The sequence below is a fragment of the Desarmillaria tabescens genome, assembly GCF_030435595.1.
Source record: "Desarmillaria tabescens strain CCBAS 213 chromosome Unknown EV420scaffold_49, whole genome shotgun sequence".
In the NCBI taxonomy this organism is placed as follows: Eukaryota; Fungi; Basidiomycota; class Agaricomycetes; order Agaricales; family Physalacriaceae; genus Desarmillaria; species Desarmillaria tabescens.
Genome location: NW_026848348.1, coordinates 157,742 through 180,287, shown reverse-complemented (window position 1 = coordinate 180,287; position 22,546 = coordinate 157,742). Strand labels below are relative to the sequence as shown.

Sequence of the window (22,546 nt, the reverse complement as noted above, 5' to 3'; positions counted from 1 at the left end):
GCGCACCCCCGGTTCATGCCATCGTACTTATCCTAGTCTTCATACAATCATTTCCGTAGTATATACATTGGTATTACAAACCAAAACAATACGAAACTAGATAGTCGAAATACAAGTGGTCGGTCGTGATACATTCGTGCGACGTGAATGATAAGGTCCCATTAGATGATATCATAAAAAGCAAAACTTTATTGTCTGTCTTATTCGGCATACCACCGGTCTGGGAAATTTTTACGTTCAGCAGCGACGTTCCAAGCTGCCTGTTGTGCTGATAGTGATGTTGCTCCCATCATTCGACCTGGGACTCGTAATGAAGAAACGCTCAAACTCGGCTGAACGGTACGAACAGCGGGCTTCTGCCGACCCGCACTCCCACTGTTGTTCGACGTCGACACCAATGGTGGAAAAGCTCGCTCAAAATTTCGTGTGGAGGCGAGGATATTTGCGTACGAATCTTGATACGGTGTCGTTCCCCAGCTTCCGAGTGGTGCCTGCGGCGAAGAAAAACTTGGTGATGCAGAAATAGCCTGAACCTTCCTGCGAGGAAGATCACGAACGGTTGAATCGGCAAGCCTGTCCCAGACTGTACTCTCTCGACTGTTTGAAACCGGCATCGGCGAAGGAAAGCTTCGCCCTTGAGTCGAAAAACTCGGACCACCATTTGTGAGGTTAGTGGTTACCGTAGAACTTGAAGCAGCTTCTGGGTATGGATGTTGACGTGGAAAGAGCGCTTTCACATCAAAGGTAGGACGACTCCGAGTCCCATTAGGTGGAACCGACACAGAAGATGCAGCGACGACAGGTGCGTGTTTCCCCCTAGCATCCGGCAGGTTCACCAGCTGTTCTGCAACATCTGTGCATTCCATCCAGACTCTGTCACGAGCGAGTCTACCAACGAGGGTTGACCGGCCGGGTCCCAAGAGGAAAGTACGGCTCGAGACGACAACAAGACCTCGTTTACATCGTGTGAGCATGACGTTCATTCGCTGGTCAGAGCGTAGGAACCCTGGATTCCGGCATCGGACAACGGAGACTAGGACGATATCTGCTTCGTTTCCTGTGTGTATGACATAAGCTACAAGTGCCAAAGTACTAATTGCGCGCGCTAGTTACCTTGGAAACTATCGACATTGAATACCCGTTCCCAAGGCAGGCCTTGGCCCTTAAGCTCTTTTTCTATGGCCGCTCTTTGGGCGTCGTACGGAGTGATGACACAAAAATCATGATTTTTGTAATAAAGCTGAACCAGGTGGGCGATCGTGTGAACCTCCGCCTCATTCTGGCAAGGAAGAAATATCAGTTATTTCGATCCTCAAACAGAACGGTAACAAGACCTACCATCCAGCTGAAGCCAGATTTCTTCTCAGAGCCGTATTTCGTGTTAATGAAGGCGATGCAGGAAGGATCCGTTACTTCATGTTCTGAGCGTATTTGATTGTGATAGACTTCTTGAGAGATGAAGTTGCCCAGTGGATGAGGCATACGGTCTGTGCGGAAAGATGAGACACCTGATATACAATTAATCATCGGCACGTACATTGAATATCCAAAGTGTGCGCTATATCCTTCAGGTGCTCGATGTCAAAGATGCATTGCATCGATGGTGCCTTTTCCTTTCCGTATGGCGGGACTGGCAAGCGAGAAACATGAGACATATATCAACACAAAGATATCCAGGAACTTCTTACGCTGTTTTGGATCGCCAAAGAAGCGGACTTTTTTCATCACATCCTTAAATTTGACGAACATGTGCTGAAACAAGGTCCAGTCAGCTTGCAATTCATGTTACAAGGCGAACTGTCGCTGGCCATATAATCGAAGACATTGATCTGAGAAGCCTCGTCGACAATAAGAGTCCTTGGTGGCACTATGTCAAACATCCCATTTTTGTCGAATCCTGGATTCGAGGCCATGCTTAGCGTTGATAGGATAATGCTCGATGAGCCAATAACCCTTCGTAGGCCCTTCGGATTGTTCGGAAGTTCGTCCCCGCGCAACAATCTGTCCTCAATGTTTGTGTAAAGATGTTCATGCCTACCAACAGGAAATCAGTAAGGATATATGACAATGACCAGGACCTTCGCTTACCACTCGACGTAGAACTCTTTGGATACGATGATCTTGAAATCAACATCGGATAACACCAATTTCTCTGCAATGTTCTTCACGGCGACGTTAGAGTGAGCTACAATCCACGTTGGTAGATTACTTCGTCCCCACATCTCAGCCGCTGCAGAGATAGTCGACGTTTTCCCTGTTCCAGGTGGACCTAGTAGAATTCATTAGTCAATAAGATACATGTATGGACCGTTCCTCACCATGGACTAGGACTAGCGGCCGGTTAGACATCATAGCTGACACCACCTCTCGTTGCGACTTGTTCAATTTCACGGAAGAGAAGGAGGACGTCCGTGTATCAGAGAGAACAAGATTTCTTTTGTCCTCCCCGCTCGGAAACCAAAGCATCCTCACGAATTCGGATTGCCTGATATGACATTCGCCCTGTAAAGCACGAAGCAGGAGCATGTCGCGGGCCCTTTCAGCATTCGTCGGTCTCTCTCTGCCAATGACTTTAACACCGGTCACCGTTCCGGAAAAGGAGCCTGAAACGTTGATATGGGTTCGTTTACCGTATGCTTTCGTTGGCCGCCCTCTGAATTCATGACCGTCTGAGGTAGTCAAAACGACTGCAAGCTATCACCTTATTGTTAAAAACGGAACAAAAAATAAGGCATGAAGTCCATACCTGTCTACCTGCGCATACCCGTGTCTTGAAACGGGAATTGTGTAACTGCACTTGGCCGCTGCTATCCACATTAACTTCGGTGAAGTCATTGGAAATCTCCGTCGGTTTGACACGTTCCAGAATATCGACCTGGGACAGTAGGTGACCTAGACACTCGAGAACCTTGATGTTGAGATAAGTGCGGTTGGCAGTATTGAAGGGCAAGGATAGCTTACCTCCCGTTTTAGCCATCGAGTCTCGACAGGCTTGGATTAGAGGTGTAGTACTCGTATTCTTCTGGATGATACTGAGTTTCATATGTGAGTTGATCCGCGACATGAAGGAACACGAGCAGTGCTTACATAGCAGAGATCCACGCCCGAAAGCAAACCTTCCTGAATAACTCATCTTCCGCCTCGCCGAGCTTATCATTCCACAGACTGTCCACCATGAAACCGTCAAACTTGGCTTGACGATGTTTCAGAAAGGAGCATTCGAAGGATAAGATAGATGCCCGGGAGATTTCGATCGGAAAGTGGACAAGTCGATACCTTGTACATGGCATTTCAAACGGCAATGAATCTGAATAGCGAGCCTGTGGCATATGGAATCCAGCTAGAGCAGGCTTCTTCGAGTACAGCAAAGTGCAAAGCGAGTCGTCCTTGGAAAAAGTTGTGTCCACCGTTGATAGGGAAATGACAACGACCTCCTGAGGTGTAGCAACGGCGAGGTAGTCCATATCACGGCCTGGTGCTTGGACAATGGATAAGCCTAAGCATTTCTCCCTCAGCAAGGCTTCGGCGGCGCTAGCTGCCTGTGTGCAGGAGTAATGTCGAATTCGTATTTCTTGCACGCTCATGAGGAAGAATGAACTGTCTGAGGGTATCCATGAGAATGTGACAGTAAGAAAGGGAGCGAAGTACCTGCGTGCACGTTGAATCAGACCGGGCGCTAATCATCCTTCCCTCATTGGTGCATACCCTGTAGATGGGAAAAAACGTTAACTTCGATATCTCAATTTCGTATTGCGTTGCTATTCATAGTTGAGGCTTGAAATTTTAGTATTGACGGTTCAGTTTACGAATAATATACCACCTCTCTTGACGAACATGCAACGGCACCGGAGAACAGTGGCGAAAGATCGTATGCTCTTCCTGAGTTGGAACCTCCAGGAATGAACGTAACACCGGCAAATCTGGGCCATCTAGGCGGCGTTTCCCGTAGGATGAGATTCTCTGGCGGGGGAAGAGGTATATATCGTTGCGTTTCTGGCAAGGCTTGGTGAGAGAGGGGGCGGTATTGTCACTAAGTTTGAAGTAATGCGGAAAGTAATCGATATACGGGAAGAGAGGAAGCAGTAATCATGGTGGTAAGGTTGAAGTAACCGAAAAAGAGTTTTAGGTTACCGGTGGCTGTGCCTCATTACTTGTGCCCACAATGACCCACACTCCAACCTCAGCATCACTCAATGCATCCTATTGGCGTATTATTATCTCTATAATGGGCCACATTTTTGGCGCTTTTTTGGATATTTATTAGTCGTACAGTCATCTACCCGACTGGCAGCTCCCTATCCCAACTATCCCTGTAGAAGAGCACTCTCGGTTCAGGATGTCACTCTTACCCGTGCTTGAACTGTTCAATAATCATTATATCGTAGTTTCGGCCGACATGTACAATAAGCGCCTCAGGGATTGCTCAAATGGAACATCTTTATGCTGAACTGCGCTATCATTTGGCGTCGACATGGCTATGAATTCGCATCATATTTGTTCAGTGCTTGGAAGGTATCTAAGCGAAAAATCGAATTGGAGAGGTTAAAAAAGAGCCGGAAGGATCATATCTCAAGGCGGCAGCCGTATCTTCCCATCTTCTTCGAGGACACCTGTTCCTCGGACTGAAGCCTCGTATGCAGGAGGAGCTGGTCCTCGACTGGGATCAAACTCAGTCGTCGACGATACTAGTCGAGTCGGAGGATAAGAGGTAGTCGCCGCATATGTCGGCTGACCCCAGGTACTCGGCCCGTACACCCCGATAACAGGATGACGACGGCGTCTGCGGCGCCGAAGGTATAGAGCCAGTGCGAATATCGATGCCACAAGAACGAGCGGTATGACAACCGCGGGAGCCACTACAGAAGCGACATTCGAAGATTCGGAGGAGACAGCATCTTCTGGGTCCGGAGTTCCAGTCTCGGTTATTCCGAGGCTTTCCGTCGCCGTGGAATAAACAGTAACAGAACCATCAGGTTCTCCATCATCGTATCTTTAGAACAGTCAGACGCGAATTGGGTATGATGAATTCAATGAATCGCTTACGAGTAAGTGATCGCATCAAGAAGTACTAGAGACTGCTGTGTGCTATTCGTATGACCGTTCTGTAGCCGGAACGTATGGAGCCCAGCAGGAATACATGTGTTGGCGTAGACCGTACTTCCGTACTCGTACGTCGAAGTAGAGTCGTTGGCTATATCTCGTGCGAACCGGCCGACGAGCGCGCCATCGATAAAGAACCTCATGTCAGAATGGCCATTGAGCGGTGGATTGCTGGTACTCTTGACAAGTATACAGTCGACATAGATGGCAGTACCTTGGCGTGTTTTGAGTACTCCCAATGTCAGGCATGATGCCCATAGAACGTACCATTGAAGGACACTGATACTCTATGCGGCTCTTTGTCTCCAGGTTGGAACTGGTGAACGGATCAGTTTCGAGATTATCATACATTCGATGGTGCAAACTTACCGTAGAGTCATGCCATGTCCCACGCACAAGTCTATCAGTGTCCAACTTGGCCGTACATGCTTCGCAATCCGTGCCATCTACCCACGCGTCGGATGGCGTATACGTCAAACTTAAATTTTGGTCGTCCACCGTAACATTAACGAGTTTCGCTTGAACAGCAACGAAGGCAACGAAGAGGACGTAGACCCAAGACATTGTCTGGATGACCCAAAGGTCAATGATATCCAGGAGGAATGACGAAAACATACCTGGAAAGACGGAAGTCAGAGAGAGTTCGCGAACGAAAAGATGGCAGCATCGTTCGCTTCACAGCAGCCACGAGCAGTCACCTTGGGAAACATATATATAACACCCGAAAAGTCCGAGCCTCAGTTCCTGCCCGCGTGGACGCGTAAATCAGCTGAGAAAAGATGACAGCATGGCACAGAGGACGCCTATCTTTTAGTGGGGGATTCTTCTTTCGTCAAGTATTTGGTTATATTTCAGAACTTCCGAGATCCAAAGAATACTAGACTTGATGATGACTGTGTAAGAGAGACTGACTTACGGGCCAGAGTTACCGATGAACCGTTGACACGAGAGAATCGATGGAGTTTGATCGGCTCTGCCAAGAGAAAAATCCGCACAGGTCAGCATTCTCTCGCGGAGGATTCAATAGCATGCTGCTTGGAAGTTAAAAATTGACATTTGCATTGTCCGAATGAAGCCAGGACTGCGATGCCCGTATATAATAATATAGTGGTGAAACCTGAGAAAAGACGAGCACGGCAAAAGCCGGAAAAAGTCCGGGCAAAATCAGGGTCAGGTGACGTCATGAGGGCAGGTCTGACCGCGCTTTCCTGAACCAAGATTCAAGCTCAAGAGCAGCCAAGAACATGGCGTAGTCACCAACCGTTGACGAGGCCAAGAAATACTCCTTGCTACGCAATTTTACATGTGTATGCTTCTATTTTGTTCAAGGGCGTTCTTACTAGTACCATTGGCGAGATCCAGGATCCCAACCAGGCTGATGTGCCTCTTCTTGCACACCTTCCTGGCTACTACTGACAGCGGCTCGCCTTATCGAGTCTATCGAATCTATTGGCTATTCGAATGCCCGTTTTGATCGCCCAGGCTTCTTCTTGGCTTACTACCACTTAACAACTGAATATTGAACAGTGAACACCCGATGGCATTCTTCCCGCGGCATTGCTTTCGAGTCCAAGACCGTGGAACTTGCGTCCGGTATCACTGCTACTCTATTCAGGACCTTCTAACGATTTCCAAGTGCATCACCTATCATTCTTCTTTATCATTCCCGTCCGGGACTTTAGTTTCACGGTGCCTTTATGAAGTGGATGCTGTTGGCGCTCTTTATAGCGACTCCCTGTGTTGCGAAGGACCTCACGCTCTTTGTCTGGAAATTTACCGCCCCTTATCTGGCTGACGACGACACATGTTGATACAAAAACCAAAAACACAAACATGACGTCGCCCAAGGACGACCGCATTTGTATTGCGAGTGCGGCTCTGGAGAAAGCAGTTGGCACGCTCCGATACAATGGAAAATCCACCGGTACGTTTCACCCCGGGCCTGTTTCCTGCATCGTGCTTCCATCTGATTAATATCCTCAGGTTCGGCATACGAGGCGCCTGGCAGGGTTTTATAGCACAAATGCCCGAATTCCCGAATTTCTTACGAAGTACAAGCAAACGTTGAAGCAACGCTTTGTGCCACCACAATCCGTAAATACCGAATTTCTGAACCCGTTGTCAGTACGCTCTCACTATACCTTGCGTTAGTTCTTTTTCCTGGAAGCTTTCTCCAAATAACTGACGATGCCCTTTTGATAATAGCTAAACTATGGGTTGTGAGGTATGCGATACCATTGGGGTGCTTATCTTCCGTAATAATTATGTATACTCTGTCGAGGGTGGACTAGCCGTCCTCGCAGTCATAATCACGGGCGTCCTTCTCTTGCATCGTCGAAGAAACGACGTTCCCCCTTGATGTGAACGAGCATTGCTCACAAATACTTATATTGTTCATGGTTACATGAACTACACTGGCAGCCTCGTCGGTGAGACCAAGAGGGTATCCTATGAATCAAGCGAAATATGTTAGGTATTGCCATCCGTGGCCGATAATAGCGTAAGCGGGGAGCCGTCTTCAGGTGGTTGTGGGAGAGCATGTTGCGGAGAGAAGATCGGATATACGGACTGACTCGACGACCTCACAAGCCTTTCGCAGTGTTGTAGATCTGTGGAATTCTATGCCCTCTCAGAGAAGAGAAGATATGCCCACGGAGGAGCTGGCAAGGTTGTTTACTGAACGACTGCAGGCTAGTCGATGGAATGACTTGGAGGATGAGCCACTGCAAGGTTATCGGAACCTATCGAAATTCATCATTGTGCAATTAACATTGAGAAAATCTGTAGCTAGGCGAGCATTGGATATTAAAAAGACAAACAGAAGTTCAACCCTATATCAGACTTTCAGCTTATCTATTCAATACGATCCCGGAGTTTGGTTACGACCGAGAGTCGTAGTATTCGCTGCTACCAATACGACGGAGGAGAAGTGTTGGTAGAACAAACGATCTAGGGCATGGGGGAACGGTGTTTCGAAATGTCTTTCGGACTTCCCGGGTACGCGTCTGATACATGAATGATTAAAGATGTCAGGGGTCATGGTTTCGTCAGACTGGGAGAAGATTACGAATCTAAGTATCATCCATGAGAGTTATCTAGACAGATCTTTCCCGCATAGTAATGATGGGGTCAAATGCAAGGACTGAACTCCGGTGGGGAAGATGCATGCTTTTGGCTCGGGGCACATAAGCGTTGTTATTAGTAGCTTAGCGTAGATAAGTATGATAGGTTCACAAAGCAGCTCATTCTGCATATTGATACCAGATGTCACAAGCACACGAACCGGCATCTCATTTTCAAGATAATTCTTTACCTCCGAATACAATAGGACTTTCCATTCGCTGCAGAAGGCATACCGCAGGTTTTCTGGGCAACTATAAAAGCCCTGCCACCGAGATACCATGAAGATCGTCCGGTAAACGGAAGTTAATATAACGGGTAAGAAAGGTCTCGGCAAATCCCGAATCCCATCTTGATCCGCTCCCATGACCGCAAAGATACTGCTTCCGAATCGTTGAACAGGCCAATCACGCCAAAGGATAAATAGTTCCATTTTTGAATGCTCGAAGGGAAATATTTGAACTCCAGTTATGTTTGTCGGCGCATTGACGACTTAGTTGCTGGTCAGATCATGAATCTCTCATGATGCTTAGGAAGAAGCGGATACCGTCAGGAGTATCATTCCCATCATTCCCTTTAGCCAAGGAATAGTGATTTGATGGGTATGTCGGTGTTCATTGACAGAGGCAGATTTCCAGTATTGCGGCAGGCAGGACGGCTCGTTGGAATTTCTCTCGTCGAACGCTTTTTTCCAACTTTCGTTCTCGAAACATTCTCCCTTCCTCATCAATATCTTATTAAATTTTTTGTAATTACAGGGTGGTTTTGATCAATGTTTTGATCATTCACCCTTCCTCCCAAGCAAAGACACAAATGAAACTTGGGTTTTGATGCGACCAGGACCCTCCTGAGTGACAGGCATCAGCTTCTCCTGTCTACATAGCTTAGGGACATGTCGTGGTTCTTGTTTATATCTCCCATGAAAATGGTTTCTTCTTCCTTTCCCCTTCCTTATCCACTCAGTTCTCGGTGAGCCCCTAAAATCAATCATTTTTCATACGTGCTGATATCTTAGTGTCGGCAGCGGCGCTGAACATATTTTCTGTTTGTACACTATTCTGCTTTTCTCAGATGTTAGGCATGCATGTCTTCCAGTTTATTCCGCTCTACCTCATAGCGACCGTGCATGCAAAACTAGTGAACGTTACTCTTGACGATCGAAGCACGGGGTTGGTCTATTCCCCTTTGAATTCATGGGCCGATGGTGCCGATTGTCAGCCATGTTCAGCTAAACCGGATATCAACAACCTCGTCAACGGGACATGGCATGATGCAACAGTACGTATCATAGTTTCTCCTTTCTTGATTTGTTATGACCTATTTTCGTAGTACTACCCAGGCAAGAATCAGCCGCAAAATGTGTCTCTTTCTTTTAGTGGTGAGTGTCTTACAGTTGCTTAGCTTGCCCAGTCCGCTCAGCTTTTTTTTCTGCTTATATAGGAGTGGCTATCTATGTTCAGTGCATATTAGCCAAGAATTCTACCAGCCCTCCTATCAACGGGCATGCTGATATGCGATTCTACATCGATGACGTGCTAGTAGGTCAGTTCGGGCGGGATATACCGAACGACTCTGCCGAGAGCTTCGAGTACCACGTACCTGTTTACAGGAACACGTCCATCAACGCCGGCCTTCACTCTTTCCAGCTACAAAACGGCATCAACGGTGGGGAACAGTCCTTGATCCTCCTTGATGCGATCATTTATACGTAATTGCCTCATCCCTTCATAAATTTGGGCGCGGATTGATTGATTGGTGTTCAATAACATCAGGTATGATAACGGACAGTACGACTCTACATCGACTACCGCCTCTTCTGTGATTGATACGACTGGGATTGCAAATGCAGATCCGTCCTCATCATCCTCATCATCCTCGTATCTTGCCTCCATTGTCGCACCTGCAATCGCTGTTCCCCTCACTGTCGCGGTGGTGGTTCTCGGACTGGTCCTGTACTTTCGACGCAGGAAATGCATGCGACATCTTAGGGAGCAAAGCGGAGGCTTGAGCTCACAACAAAGTAGATGGAATTGTGCGGCGGCTACTCCATTCCCTCCGCCCACCACAGCATCTTTTGTTCCATCTAACAATGACGAGTTGGCATCGTCTTCAAATTTTACTTATCACGACGCGGAACCACCTGCATACCGCGAGACTGATATAAGCACTGAGCCAGGATCAAGGGCTACGTCACTCGTGCCAAGAAGCGGGAAACCACGACGAGGATGACCTTAGGTTATAACCGGAAATCCACGCATCATGTTCGCTACATTTTTATTGATATCATCATGCAAGTTTGTAAATAAACTCCCTTCTTCTTCAGCGGCTTTTTACCTGGTCTTTGCTGCTAATTGTTCCCAGGCGTGAAAGCGTGGCTGCCTTGTGCCATGCTCAAATTTAGAGGAAGGAGATTTAAAGCCTGACAGAAGAGATAGCGGATAACTTCGGAGGAATACTCACAGATTACAGTGGAGACTCGATACCCATTAGAGGAGGTTGTACAAACCGAGAGCGGGTGATTGTATTGGGTCATAACAGACGCTCGCTGTCAGCGTTGCCTTAATGACAGCGGCGCCGCGGCACGTGGTTTCAACAGCTTGATTGCAAGTTGCGATGGGACTTGCTCTCCCTTCTTCTGGTCTACTCGCTGCTCGAAACAAAGAGGCAGAAAAGTTGGCCCGGCACGCGCACATGACGGTGACAACAATGTACGCAGTCTTCCTTTAAATTCCTTTCTCTATTATTAAATGAATTGACCTCATTATGTTGCAATCAGAGACGTCACGTTAGTGAAACTGCTTACTGGAGAACTGAATGTCTGTATGTGAGTATTTCGAATGATATGTTCGACTCCGTCACATTAGTCGCGAAGGTACATTTTGATGCTCCTACAGTTCTTCCGAGTCCTCGCAGTCTCGCAGGATTCTTTGAGTTTTTTTTAGATGTACGTTACGTGTACACCCTCCATCCCTTTGGGGACTACGAGAAGCTCAAACGAGGGTCGTGTACGTCATGACTGTCAATTTTACTCTCCCAGATTTTGACATCAGAAAACTGCAGAAATCAACACACCTTACAAATCTGCTCATCGTCGCATCGTTGCTGGCTTTGAGCAGAAAGATGGTGGTAACAAAGTCTCTCTGTCTTGCATGAAGATCGTCACTGCGCTCTGCATGCTTAATCCACAGTATCCTCTGCATTGGATCCCGAGCCAAGAGGGGCGAATCGATGATGACACCGACCTAAACTAGATGGCGCTAAATGAGATGTTACAGTCAACGAATCCAATCCCACGTGAAACTCTGGATCTAGGGCATTCCTCTCACCTGGAAGAATCCTGCTCGTTCCTCAAAAATACAAATGGCGACACCTGTGGTTCTTTCTTCGCCTATTTTTTGTAACTGTCTTCTTACATGTTCTGCAGTATCAAGCTTCATGAATGTTCTTGCCCCAAGGACATCCTCATCCTCTTGTTTTAATGGATCCGTTGCTGGATGCATCGGTTCACCAGATCAAGACAGAGGTAGTCAGATCTACGGCAATTATGACCCCCCCCGGAGTATTGGAAATAGCTCTCCGCCTTTGCCTCCTTCATTTCATCCATCTTTTGATGGTAGAGGTGGACTGTGCTCCGAGTGTGGTCTCTCACATTACTAATGATCGACAAAATGATCGGCGATTCTCGAGGAAGGCGAGTCACCAAGGCGCTGCGTCTCACCGATCCATCGCGTTTGTGCCGCTCACCGGATCTTCAGACTAAGCGCTGACTAGGCACATCTTAGTTCTAGCTTGGAAGAGTAGGCAACCCTTACATCCACACATGGTGATAACACTATTCTGTGGATACGAGTCGAAGTTGCCGAGTCAAAGGCCTGATTTTCTGAGTCCGACCCTTCCTCCCTACCTGAAACGTAGATGAAAGTGCTTCTAATCTCCGGTACGGAACCCATTCTCCGAGCCGGGATTTCTGGCAATCATGGTTGTAATATCGATAATTGAAGTCATTCAGGGTTACAGTCGGACTGGGGACACGCTCAGCACAAGTCCGGACTGGAAACGGAAGGTCCCAAACGGATAATCCCGCAAGGCCCTGCATCGCGACGACATCTGCTTGCTTAATATGCTTTGTCAACTTGCGGAAGGGTAATGCGTAGGTTGTTTAATTTCTGTGGGAATTCGTTCCATTCAGTACTGCCAGTGACCCTGTTTGGCTCTTGGGTACCTTTCCCCAGGCCGTCCTGTATACGGAGGTTTTCCCATATTATTTCAGGTCAATCATATGCCTTCGTTACATTCTCCCAGTATTCATAATTGGTCTCCCAGGGAATTGGTTCCAAATCCCTTATATAAAGGTACTAGTGTGTGCAACTGCTCAGTTCAATCCTACCCCTCGCAAATTATCTTGTCTATGAACGCACTCGTAGTTCGTTTCTCAGTACATTTTCATGGATACTCACTGCATGTTGTTTATCCAGATCGGCTCGTCTATTTTTTTCTACAATTCCTTCAATCAAGTCGTTAGAGGCGTCGTTGAAAACACCAGTCGGATGACAGATGTGAGCAAAGTATTGTTATTTAAAATTCTTCAGCTGACATGCCACTAGGGTACGCAAATGGTCGTAATCAGATGCGACAATGGAAGGATCATAACCTTACCGTGAGCAACTCGCCCATACAAGTCGCGGTAGATTTAATGTGACTGTAGATCTGCAAGTGTAATACAACTAGGGTAGCCGGGCATGCAAGGGTAGTTAACACTGTTTAGTCGATAAGGGCCGCGACTATGTCCTTACCTCTTTTTAACGATAATGTTAGTATCTCTAAGCTTTCCTCAGAGTTCGCGTAAATTAGTTAAATGAATTGATGCAACTGCGTGAGCGCCTGAGGTATTGGCCACGAGCTAACTGTTTCAAGAAATTTACTAGATGACACAGGAATAACATGATCTCTACGCATGAAAATTTGGATTATGGAGTGTCCGTGTGCTCGCAATGTCATATCTCTAGGTTACTTGTTTCCTTTCCTCGGCGCTAAAAGCGCGAACCTATTTGCAGACATCTTGGGCATTATCACAACACCACCGGCGTGAACCTTTCTCTTCCGGCCCACGGCAACGGTCCAGTCACCTTCAGTATCATGAGCTGATGACGCTTTCAACCCCATTGGTACTCGTGCCTGTGTCGAGCTAGAAATGCCTTGTAGTGCAGAACTCGGTGGGACTCTCGTGGGAGCTATACGAGCTGGTATCATGGCGTGTCCCGGATGATTGTGCAATCTTGCACTTCCTACACTACTGGAAGACAGTGATAATACAGGAAAGTGCTGCGAAAGATGCGGTCCAGTGGCCGGTAAAGTTCTGGCACATGAAGAGATAGCCTCAGAACTAGGATATCGACTCTGGAAAAGTGCTTTGACATCGAAATTTCGACCTCTTCCATCCAGTGGAAGTGTTTCAGGAGATATTTGAGGAGGTGCGTGTTTTCCCTTGGCATCAGGGAGGTTTACACGCTGTTCTGAGACAGCGGTCCATTCTATCCAACGTCTACCACGAGCCAGTTTACCAACGAGAGTCGATTGGCCAGGCCCCGAGAGGAAGGTGCGGCTTGCGACGATAACGAGTCCTCGTCGGCATCGTGTAAGCATGACGTTCATTCGCTGGTCGGAACGTAGGAATCCGGGTTCCCGACATCGGACAACAGAAACCAACACGATATCCGCTTCATTTCCTGCACATCTAGCATAAGTTTGGAGTTCGTACACACACCGCAATGTCAGATTACCTTGAAAGCTATCGACATTGAACACACTCTTCCATGGAAGGTTGTTATTCTTGAGCTCTCTCTCAATAGCGGCTCTTTGCGCGTCGTACGGCGTGATAATACAAAAGTTTCGGTCTTTGTAATATGACTTGACCAAATGGACGATTGTGCGAATCTCTGCGGCGTTCTAAAACGGGACATCAATGAATTACTTCTCTGAAGTAAAAGGAAAAATAACGTACCCGCCAACTAAAACCTGAATTTTCCTCCGTTCCTGTTTTAGTGTCGATAAATGCGATACAGGATTGATCTTTTATCCCGTGCTCCGAGCGAAGTCGATTATTGTAGACTTCTCGTGAAATGAATTCGCCAAGTGGATGGGGCATGCGGTCTGCGAAGATGAGCTGCCTGATACCGGAGCCACTGTGAAGAATGCTCACACTGAATGTTCAAGAAGTGAGACTCGTCCTTCAGATGGTCAATGTCAAAGATACATTGCATCGACGAGGCCTTATCTTTCCCATACGGCGGTACTAAGCAATAAACGTGAGATAAGTTACATTCTATCGACACAAAGTTATAAAGGAACTCTGACGTTGTTTTGGATCTCCAAAGAAGCAGACTTTTGTCATCACGTTGCGAAATTTGAAGAATATATGCTGCGACGAAGTCTAGTCATTTTTGGTTCTTAAGATGGATTGTCACCGACCATATACTCGAAGACATTGATCTGAGAAGCTTCGTCAACTACAAGATTCCTCGGCGGCATAAGGTTAAACATCCCATTTTGGTCCAGCGCCGGATTTGAGAGCATACTGAGTGTTGACAGGATGATGCTTGATGAGCCGATGACATATCCCAGCTCCTTCGGATTTTTCGGAAGCTCGTCCCCACGAAACAGTTTATCCTCAATCTTGGTGTAAAGATGCTCGTGCCTGTCCAATGAGAAGTCAACGAGAATGCACAGCAAAACGAGGCCTTTGCCCACCATTCGACGTAGAATTCCTTGGACACGATGATTTTGAAGTCAACATTGGACGACGCTAGTTTTTCTGCAATGTTCTTCACAGCAACGTTCGAATGAGCTACAATCCAAGTTGGTGATTTTATCCGATCCCAGGTCATAGCCGCTGCAGATATGGTCGATGTTTTACCGGTTCCAGGTGGACCTGGAGAGATGTATATAATCAACACCCTACGCAGCCTCGTATTAAGTGAATGACTCCATACCATGGACTACGACAATGTGCTTGTTAGACACCATGGCTGATACTACTCTTTTCTGCGATTCGTTCAGCTTCCCAGCCAGAAGGGGTGGTATCGGATCGACAGCGAGGTAATCTTCCGCATCTTTATCGTTTGGAAACCAGAGCATCCTCACGAATTTGGAATGCCTGAGATGACACTCGCCCTGTAATGCGTGTAGTAGAAGCTCATCTCGTGCTTTCTCCGTATTCGTCCCTCCTTCCCTCCCTATGACTTTGACACTCGCCACTGTTCCGTAGAAGCGACTAGGGACCTTGATTTCGGTTTGTTTTCCATGAGATCTTCTGGGTGATCCTTGGAACTGGTGGCCGTCCGACGTGGTCAAGATAACCGCCAGCTTTTAACATAACATCAGAAACGACTCAAATTTAAGACATGAGCTACGTGCCTGTGGACTTGGGCGTATGCGTGTATTGAAACGAGAATTGTGCACTGTCAGTCGGCCATCGCTATCCATGTTCGCTTCCGAAAAGTCATTGGAGATCTCCGTGGGTTTGGCGCGCTGTAAAGTGTCGGCCTCGGATAACAGACGGCCTAAGCATTCAAGAACCTTTGGGATTATGCTGGTCACTATATGGTCTGGAGTATCGAAGGGAGAGTATAGCTCACCTCCCGCTTCAGCCATCGAGTCTCGATTGGCTTGATAAGGGGAACAACATTCAGATTCCTAGCGAGAATACTATGGCCTATGCATGAGCGTAACGGCATGCATAGATATAGAAAATCTCACATAACAGAAATCCACGCTCGAAGGCAAACTTTCCGAATGCTTTCATCTATCGCCTCGTTCAACCTGTCGTTCCAAAGACTATCCACAGCGAAACCATCGAATCTGGTCGCCATTGTTTCAGAGATGAGCTTCGACGGATAATAGGGATGGCTGGGAGATTTCGATCTAAAGGTAGACAGGTCGATAGCATGAACGTGATAGTTCAACTGACAAAAGAGGCGGATTGAAAGTTGTGGCATATTGAACCCAGCAAGTATAGGCTGCTTCGCGGAGAGTAAGGTGCGAAGAGCTTCATCCTTAGGGAAAATACTGTATTTATCTGCGAGTGAGATGACGGCGACCTCATCAGGTGTCGCAATGGCAAGGTACTCCATATCACAGCCTGTGGCTTGGACAATAGATATACCCAGGCATTTTTCGCTTAGCAGGACTTCGGCTGCACTCGCTGCTTGTCGACGGGGGTAGTGCCGAATCCGTATTTCCGCGCGCTCTTGGGGAAGAAGAGATTGCTTGAGGACGTTCATGAGAGTACGACGCAAGAAACGAGGCAAAGGTACAGTGGGCACGAAGACTCACGCCCGGCGCTAATCGTCTTACAAGGCATTTTCTCCCATGAGTGAGTATATCACTGAGGTGAGGGAAAATGACAGTCCAGGTTACGAGCATCTATGTTGATGTATACCTCTCATGGAACAGAGCGCTGGTTGTTCGGATTTCAATATATTCAAGATTCTGAGAAGGGGAACGGCAACCGACCTGGGTGTATGACTACTCGTCGGCAACGGCAGCAGTGCCGGCGCTGTTCCAAATTTAGCGTCCCTGAAGCATGCACGAGAGCGATCCTTTAAGCTTTATGCATCGAGAATGCCAAGAGATTTTCGAAGGTAACGTCGGTCCAGATTCCACAGAAATCTACAGCCCTGCAACTCTGGGCAAAAAAGAATTAATAAAGCGAAGAAGGTCGTGTCGGAGTATAAAAACGGAAACTCCGATTCCGAGAAGAGGCTGAAAAATCAATCTCATGAACCGCAGGTTTAAATTTTAGAACCTACATTCTCCGTAGTAACATTGAACACCCAATTCATTGCAAGTCGATACGCTGATTCCTAACAATTACGAAGATTCGGATGACAGACCAAGCGGACCAAAATTGTTGGACACATTGGGAATTGAACCCAACACCTCCCGCAACTACTAACATGCTAAGCGGGCGTGATAAACCAACTACACCATGTGCCCATATTAATATTTTTTTATTTGAATATCTCTAGCAAAGAAAGGAGCCAGACTTGTTCTCTGTGTTTGGCATGTAGTAGAAATGAAGGTGGATGGGGATCTCTCAGTAATCCAATATTTAACTTCTCTCTCCTCCCTTTAAGTTAGTTTAATCAATTCATCTCCTACAAAAACCCTACACCTATAAATCAAGTGTTATAGTAGATGACATCCTCAAAACCCAAATACTGCAATCCACGCGGAAGGCAGCGAAATAGCAGCTTCCTCCCATCATGCACTCAACTCAGGAGCTGTACTTAAACCTGTACAGATCCGAAATAGCGGGGTATGCATCCTTCACACGGTTTTTTGAAACAAGCATTAGCTGATTGATTCATGCAGGCTTTAATTAGATGTAGTGCAATATTCAGATATATCATAAACAAACTCTGCAAATCAATTTGAATTATTGCTATTTTGAAAAATGATGAGATTCCGAAAAAAAAAATTAAAAAGTTTTGTGCCCTGCTAAAAGACCTATGAGCCCACACTCAGAGGGCTATGACAATCGATGTCATAGGTTATTTCGTCGATAGTCATGGGTTGTCTCAGATGGTGCAGGCTGAGATCGGGCTGGCATTGGGCGTGTCAAAACTTTTTTTCTTTTTCGAGAATCTCATCATTTTTGAAAATAGCAATAATTGAATTTTGAGCAACTTCTACATTCCTTCCATCACCTCGGTGCTTTCTTCAAATGATTCTTTCGACGTCCGTCAGACTGACCCTTACTTGCAGCGATATAAAACACTCTTCGAATCAAATTCAAAAATAAGTGTGAGACAAATTAGATTCCTAAAATCGCCATCCGAATGGCATTCAATATGAAGGAAGGAAGGAAGTTGGTTTTATTAGTCGTCGGAAGAAGTGGCTTCGGTGACCGGGCCGGCGGTCAAGTCACTGTGTTTGCCAAAACGCTCACTTTGCTTGTCTACTGCTTCCGACGCATCGCTAAACCTTGACCTCGACAGTCAAGTGTGAATCGCATTTCAGTCAGAGAAACCCCCTTGTCGGACGGCATTGTTGTGTAGCGGTTGTTCTAACCCTCTGGTTCTCTGTTGTCATGATACCACTGCAACCATCCGGGATCCCTTCAATGTTGATAAGGTATTAAAGCATGCGCTTTTATCAATTCAAGTTGGTAGGCTCTCAGCTCCCTTAATTACCAACAATCGCTGAAAATGGAATTCTCGTTAGCGCCTCGGCGGCTTCACCCCCGATACCATTCATACGACAGATAAGGCTGGACCTCGTGGGCCCCGAGCCCGAGAGACAAAAAGAGTGCTACTAAAAATTGACGAACTTCGTAAATGATTCACTTTTATCGTGACGTGATTATACTTCTAAAATCGGCATTACGCGCCTCAATTAAAAATAATTTCCCCGACCCTGTACATTGAAGGGACCGCTGAATTGCTCGCGATGGACCTCGTGTGCAAGGAAGGAAGCCCCAAAATGGTATGGAAAAAGACTAAAGCCTCATGTTTCAGTCGTGCAGCCTTCACCATTGGCTGCTATTGGGTACGTACTAAGTTACGATTACATCCTCCCCGTTGTTTCATCTTTGTTGTATAAATAGACCATGATGATCTGGATTTTCCGAACTTCGACCTTGTGGCCCTGCGCAGTACGAGCTACGTTATCTTTTGCGGCAAATGCTAACCACACCAGAGAATACAGCGTTGCTTTGTTGCATGAAGGACCAAGTAAGCTTGATGGATATAAAGGTCATTGGACCAAGTCGCGGGATTGTAAAAACCTGCAGACCATGCACCCTACGCAATATTCCTGACTTTAGAAATGCCGATATCGAGGACGAACTCATGAGAAACGCGGTCTACGCACCGGTCAGAAAGAGGGAATGGAAGGTTACTGCGCTGTGTGAGGAATTCTAGGGGCGCGAGGTGCATGTGGATGTCATTATCAATCCACCGAGAGTAGATGTGAGTGCTAGAGTGCAGCTATAAATAGATCAACAGCAGATGGTATGGTCTATGATAGAAGTTGGGATTCGTTTTCCCTCAAACGTTTCTCTCAAGCAAGTTCCAAGCAAAATCGGTGACTAGAAGAACGTCAAATATCCAAGTAATACCTTTCAACTGATGACTTTCTACAGTAGTCAGAATTACCGATTCGCCTTCAGGTACAGTTACATTTTTAGAACGGACCGTCGTGAGATTTCTGATTAAACTGTGATGACTTCTGACTCGCCCTTTGATAGGCAAACAGCGTTATCCGGTCTATTGAGCATTTAAAACGCTCATCTTTACTCCGTCCGAGTCTTCCCTGCAGAGTCTCCCTCTCAGTGCCCTTCCAGGGGTGATTTCGTTGGTCTGGATCCCTTTCTGTCCTCCCCTGTCACCAGACCAAAAGTTTACATCTTTTCTCCACATTTCCCCTTCCGAGCGACTCGCCACATGTGTTGTCCCTCGAAATGGTAGCAAATATGGACATGACAGCTTTATTCTATTCAACGACCTTATGTCTGTGAACACTTCGACGCGTAATCATCCGCGTAATCACTCCATATAGGCTTAACTCTCATCCGGACAATTACCCCGCTGGACAGTATTCGCGTCGGCCAAGCCAATGTGGAAGCACTTAAAATCTCTAGCCAAATTTGGAGTCCCCGTCTCGAGGTCCATCCCTGATCGAGTTCTTCTACACGGTGTAACGATGTTCAAAGCATCCCCCTTCGTTTTGCTCCTGGTGTTCGTCAAGCTCGTCACTTGCGCCCCCGCGTCGGCGAGCGGCACAGTTGCTAGTAACGCTACTGTAGGCTGCGAGCTCCACCGTGTCTGCAGCTTCGTCTACAGCGACAGTGGAGTACGTCACCACGGACCCCAACGAGGTGCTTTGGAGCGAGGACAGTGACCCGTCTACCGTCAAACCTGAACGCGGCACCCTGGGCGCCTCCGTCATAGGCCCCGATAACATCCCCATCGACCTACAGAATCCTGATCTCATGGCACCTCCAACCACTGATTCGGGTACTGTGTAAGCCTTTCTATGATTCTCATTGCTTAATTCATTCTTACCTTGGACCTAGTATGAACGCGAAATGGCCTATGTCCTTTAGTCACAACCGGCTGCAGACGGGTGGTTGGGCGCGTCAGGAGAATAGTAAGTTGGTTTATGAACATGTCTACCCTTCTTGATTGACTAATACATGACAGTCGGTGTGATGCCGCTCGCTACAGGTATTGTGATCGCTAATGTATTGCGCTGCCATCTGATACACCCCTTTAGAAATGGCTGGCGTCAACATGCGGCTGGAACCTGGAGCTATCCGGTAGGTACCTACACGTCGGTGCTGTGGGAACGCGATACTGACAGAAGACGCTTAGCGAATTGCATTGGCATAAGACTGCCGAAGTACGTGTTTGCTTATATGATGACCGAAACGTATTCCAACCTCATGTTTTTGGTATACCACAGTGGGCCTACGTTTTGAAGGTGTGTAGCATTGTGTGTTCGTGATTACATTCCTGACCTCCTTGGTGAAGGGTTCCACTCAAGTATCCGCAGTCGATGCTCAAGGCCGCAACTATCTAGCCACCGTCGTGAGTCGCACGGAGACAAAAGTTCTCAGACTTCCGTTCATGATTTATTACCAGGGCCCTGGCGATTTGTGGTATTTCCCCGCTGGTATTCCTCACTCCCTACAAGCAACTGGCGACGACCCCGATGGTTCAGAATTTCTTTTGGTGAAGTTCTTTACTCAGCTTCTTTGACTAAGGCACTCATCTACGATTTAGGTGTTTGATGACGGAGATTTCAGTGAAGATTCTACGTTCCTGGTTCGTGTGATACCTTTTACGTTGGACCGCGCGTTGACTTAGCAATCTATAGTTGACGGACTGGCTTGCCCATGTTCCCATGGAAGGTGGATTAATCTTACTGCTTTAATCCGTATTGTACAGCTGAACCCCGCCTACTAGTCATCGAGAGGAACTTCCAGGTCGATAGCTCTGCATTCGCGCATATTCCCAAAGAAGAGCTGTACATTTTCCCAAGCAGTCCGTATCACTGTCATCAATTGAACCACGATCCCTCGGATCACTGATCGCATCTTCTTCACACAGCGCTCCCTGGCTCAGATGACTCTGGTCCGGTTAGTCCTCAAGGAACAGTACCCAATCCTTTTTCGTTCGCTCTATCGACGGCCAATGCTACTGTGACTTCCGGCGGCTCCGTGAAAATCGTGGATTCTACAACCTTCACAGTGTCAACTACGATCGCTATGGCGGAAGTTACTGTTGAGCCTGGTGCAATTCGGTGGGATTATTTTTGTTCGCCCGTGCCACATCTACTTGTCTAACACTGTATATAACTTTAGGGAACTTCATTGGCACCCGACTCAGGATGAATGGAGTTTCTTCCTGTCAGTACGGGTCTGTATTTTTAAGCATCTATTCTGATGTCTTCTCTCGTTCAGCGAGGGAGAAGCTAGGGTTACGATCTTTGCTTCCCAAGGCACCGCCAGAACATTCAACTATCAACCTGGTGATGTTGGTACGTGACACATGACTGGGATATCTGTTTGTTCTCGCTAAATCAAAGACGTTACTAGGCTATGTTCCTACTGCTATGGGTACGCTAACCAGCTTGATATACAGTCAACTCTTAATGAAATCCTTAACCAGGTCACTACGTCGAGAACATTGGCAACTCTACATTAAAGTTCCTTGAAATATTCAAGTCAGGTAAGAAGGTTATCTCAAACTAGCTTGTTCGAGTCTCACGCCATGTTCTCCCCAGATCGTTTCGAAGATATCAGTCTTAATCAGGCGAGTTCTCACTTCTATGCGATTACTTTCTGACTCGCTGATTATAATTTTTCATTAGTGGTTGGCTTTGACTCCTCCAGACGTCGTGAAGGCTCATCTCGACTTGTCTGACGATACCATTTCGAAGCTCCAAAAGGTGAAACCCATTGTTATGGGAGCTTCTTCTTAGATATAGCATGGATGTATATGATTATTTGAGAATCGGATCGCTTTATATGTATGCGTCTTAGCATACATCGAACAAGACTATTCCACAAACGAAGCAGGCTCTTTGGATGGTGAATAGTACAAGCCATGGCTTCATTAAAGGGCCAAACGATGGATTTTAGCACAACATACTACATAGTGCTGAAGACAAGTATCCTTGTTGTGATCGTATTCAAATCTCCCATTGTAGTCCGTACTGAGAACTGGGAAAAGACAATAAGACAAAGAGTTTAGAATACCGGCTTGACCCAAGTATGGTAGGGAGCTATGGCGGTACTTCGGACCGAGACCTTTCATTGGAT

At 46.9% G+C, this 22,546-nt stretch overlaps 9 protein-coding genes and 1 non-coding gene across 10 annotated transcripts; 3 read left to right on the top strand and 7 right to left on the bottom strand.

Annotated features, from left to right (window-relative positions):
* Nucleotides 1-1,036: 1,036 nt before the first annotated feature.
* On the bottom strand, nucleotides 1,037-2,784 carry EV420DRAFT_1571981 (P-loop containing nucleoside triphosphate hydrolase protein). The gene is made up of 8 exons (XM_060474340.1): nucleotides 2,747-2,784; nucleotides 2,319-2,694; nucleotides 2,089-2,269; nucleotides 1,809-2,034; nucleotides 1,689-1,752; nucleotides 1,538-1,630; nucleotides 1,339-1,487; nucleotides 1,037-1,279 (listed from the first exon to the last, which is right to left on the bottom strand). The coding sequence occupies exons 2-8, from the start codon at nucleotides 2,524-2,526 to the stop codon at nucleotides 1,106-1,108; spliced, it is 1,095 nt and encodes a 364-aa protein (XP_060325548.1). The 5' UTR covers nucleotides 2,527-2,694; nucleotides 2,747-2,784; the 3' UTR covers nucleotides 1,037-1,105.
* On the bottom strand, nucleotides 2,482-3,782 carry EV420DRAFT_922223 (uncharacterized protein). The gene is made up of 5 exons (XM_060484000.1): nucleotides 3,649-3,782; nucleotides 3,088-3,597; nucleotides 2,962-3,032; nucleotides 2,747-2,908; nucleotides 2,482-2,694 (listed from the first exon to the last, which is right to left on the bottom strand). The coding sequence occupies exons 2-4, from the start codon at nucleotides 3,582-3,584 to the stop codon at nucleotides 2,832-2,834; spliced, it is 645 nt and encodes a 214-aa protein (XP_060325547.1). The 5' UTR covers nucleotides 3,585-3,597; nucleotides 3,649-3,782; the 3' UTR covers nucleotides 2,482-2,694; nucleotides 2,747-2,831.
* Nucleotides 3,783-4,218: 436 nt separating this feature from the next.
* On the bottom strand, nucleotides 4,219-5,810 carry EV420DRAFT_922138 (uncharacterized protein). Its single transcript, XM_060483999.1, has 5 exons — nucleotides 5,718-5,810; nucleotides 5,470-5,667; nucleotides 5,368-5,416; nucleotides 5,044-5,314; nucleotides 4,219-4,990 (listed from the first exon to the last, which is right to left on the bottom strand). The coding sequence occupies exons 2-5, from the start codon at nucleotides 5,662-5,664 to the stop codon at nucleotides 4,570-4,572; spliced, it is 936 nt and encodes a 311-aa protein (XP_060325546.1). The 5' UTR covers nucleotides 5,665-5,667; nucleotides 5,718-5,810; the 3' UTR covers nucleotides 4,219-4,569.
* Nucleotides 5,811-9,300: 3,490 nt separating this feature from the next.
* Nucleotides 9,301-9,932, top strand: EV420DRAFT_1277025 (uncharacterized protein; the record flags this gene model as incomplete). Its single annotated transcript, XM_060467996.1, has 3 exons — nucleotides 9,301-9,498; nucleotides 9,550-9,604; nucleotides 9,664-9,932. 3 exons carry the CDS (start codon nucleotides 9,301-9,303, stop codon nucleotides 9,930-9,932), a joined length of 522 nt encoding a protein of 173 aa, XP_060325545.1.
* A 1,267-nt stretch (nucleotides 9,933-11,199) lies between these two features.
* Nucleotides 11,200-12,316, bottom strand: EV420DRAFT_1484279 (uncharacterized protein; the record flags this gene model as incomplete). Its single annotated transcript, XM_060470053.1, has 6 exons — nucleotides 11,200-11,236; nucleotides 11,293-11,462; nucleotides 11,547-11,710; nucleotides 11,770-11,873; nucleotides 11,965-11,987; nucleotides 12,125-12,316. 6 exons carry the CDS (start codon nucleotides 12,314-12,316, stop codon nucleotides 11,200-11,202), a joined length of 690 nt encoding a protein of 229 aa, XP_060325544.1.
* On the top strand, nucleotides 12,113-13,085 carry EV420DRAFT_922058 (uncharacterized protein). The gene is made up of 6 exons (XM_060483998.1): nucleotides 12,113-12,157; nucleotides 12,230-12,490; nucleotides 12,544-12,572; nucleotides 12,696-12,776; nucleotides 12,825-12,877; nucleotides 12,926-13,085. The coding sequence occupies exons 2-6, from the start codon at nucleotides 12,367-12,369 to the stop codon at nucleotides 12,951-12,953; spliced, it is 315 nt and encodes a 104-aa protein (XP_060325543.1). The 5' UTR covers nucleotides 12,113-12,157; nucleotides 12,230-12,366; the 3' UTR covers nucleotides 12,954-13,085.
* A 622-nt stretch (nucleotides 13,086-13,707) lies between these two features.
* Nucleotides 13,708-13,872, bottom strand: EV420DRAFT_1252007 (uncharacterized protein; the record flags this gene model as incomplete). Its single annotated transcript, XM_060466732.1, has 1 exon — nucleotides 13,708-13,872. A coding segment is annotated over one exon (165 nt), but the record flags the coding sequence as incomplete, so codon positions are not given.
* Nucleotides 13,873-14,001: 129 nt separating this feature from the next.
* Nucleotides 14,002-16,499, bottom strand: EV420DRAFT_1277029 (P-loop containing nucleoside triphosphate hydrolase protein; the record flags this gene model as incomplete). The annotated part of the gene is made up of 10 exons (XM_060467997.1): nucleotides 14,002-14,166; nucleotides 14,222-14,370; nucleotides 14,420-14,512; nucleotides 14,575-14,638; nucleotides 14,689-14,914; nucleotides 14,968-15,148; nucleotides 15,210-15,526; nucleotides 15,608-15,795; nucleotides 15,855-15,924; nucleotides 15,976-16,499. Coding segments are annotated over 10 exons (1,977 nt in total), but the record flags the coding sequence as incomplete, so codon positions are not given.
* A 630-nt stretch (nucleotides 16,500-17,129) lies between these two features.
* Nucleotides 17,130-17,214, bottom strand: EV420DRAFT_t235. The gene has a single exon. It is a non-coding gene; the product is annotated as a tRNA-Ala (tRNA).
* A 2,709-nt stretch (nucleotides 17,215-19,923) lies between these two features.
* On the top strand, nucleotides 19,924-22,206 carry EV420DRAFT_1622635 (oxalate decarboxylase; the record flags this gene model as incomplete). Its single annotated transcript, XM_060475831.1, has 19 exons — nucleotides 19,924-20,004; nucleotides 20,027-20,244; nucleotides 20,297-20,370; nucleotides 20,424-20,447; nucleotides 20,497-20,539; nucleotides 20,595-20,622; nucleotides 20,686-20,703; nucleotides 20,754-20,810; nucleotides 20,865-20,954; nucleotides 21,006-21,047; nucleotides 21,100-21,133; nucleotides 21,189-21,266; nucleotides 21,333-21,525; nucleotides 21,587-21,631; nucleotides 21,686-21,762; nucleotides 21,821-21,841; nucleotides 21,894-21,953; nucleotides 22,009-22,037; nucleotides 22,096-22,206. 19 exons carry the CDS (start codon nucleotides 19,924-19,926, stop codon nucleotides 22,204-22,206), a joined length of 1,323 nt encoding a protein of 440 aa, XP_060325540.1.
* Nucleotides 22,207-22,546: the final 340 nt, after the last annotated feature.

Coding starts and splice junctions, on each gene's coding strand:
- EV420DRAFT_1571981 (XM_060474340.1), bottom strand. CDS start 2,526: ATGCTCCTGCTTCGTGCTTTACAGGGCGAATGTCATATCAGGCAATCC. Junction 2,270..2,318: donor GCCGCTAGTCCTAGTCCATG/GTGAGGAACGGT, acceptor GAATTCTACTAG/GTCCACCTGGAACAGGGAAA. Junction 2,035..2,088: donor AAAGAGTTCTACGTCGAGTG/GTAAGCGAAGGT, acceptor TCCTGTTGGTAG/GCATGAACATCTTTACACAA.
- EV420DRAFT_922223 (XM_060484000.1), bottom strand. CDS start 3,584: ATGAGCGTGCAAGAAATACGAATTCGACATTACTCCTGCACACAGGCA. Junction 3,033..3,087: donor CGGGCGTGGATCTCTGCTAT/GTAAGCACTGCT, acceptor TATGAAACTCAG/TATCATCCAGAAGAATACGA. Junction 2,909..2,961: donor CTCGATGGCTAAAACGGGAG/GTAAGCTATCCT, acceptor CTCAACATCAAG/GTTCTCGAGTGTCTAGGTCA.
- EV420DRAFT_922138 (XM_060483999.1), bottom strand. CDS start 5,664: ATGTCTTGGGTCTACGTCCTCTTCGTTGCCTTCGTTGCTGTTCAAGCG. Junction 5,417..5,469: donor GGACATGGCATGACTCTACG/GTAAGTTTGCAC, acceptor TCCGTTCACCAG/TTCCAACCTGGAGACAAAGA. Junction 5,315..5,367: donor AGTATCAGTGTCCTTCAATG/GTACGTTCTATG, acceptor AAACACGCCAAG/GTACTGCCATCTATGTCGAC.
- EV420DRAFT_922058 (XM_060483998.1), top strand. CDS start 12,367: ATGCGTAGGTTGTTTAATTTCTGTGGGAATTCGTTCCATTCAGTACTG. Junction 12,573..12,695: donor TCCAAATCCCTTATATAAAG/GTACTAGTGTGT, acceptor TTGTTTATCCAG/ATCGGCTCGTCTATTTTTTT. Junction 12,777..12,824: donor ACACCAGTCGGATGACAGAT/GTGAGCAAAGTA, acceptor ACATGCCACTAG/GGTACGCAAATGGTCGTAAT.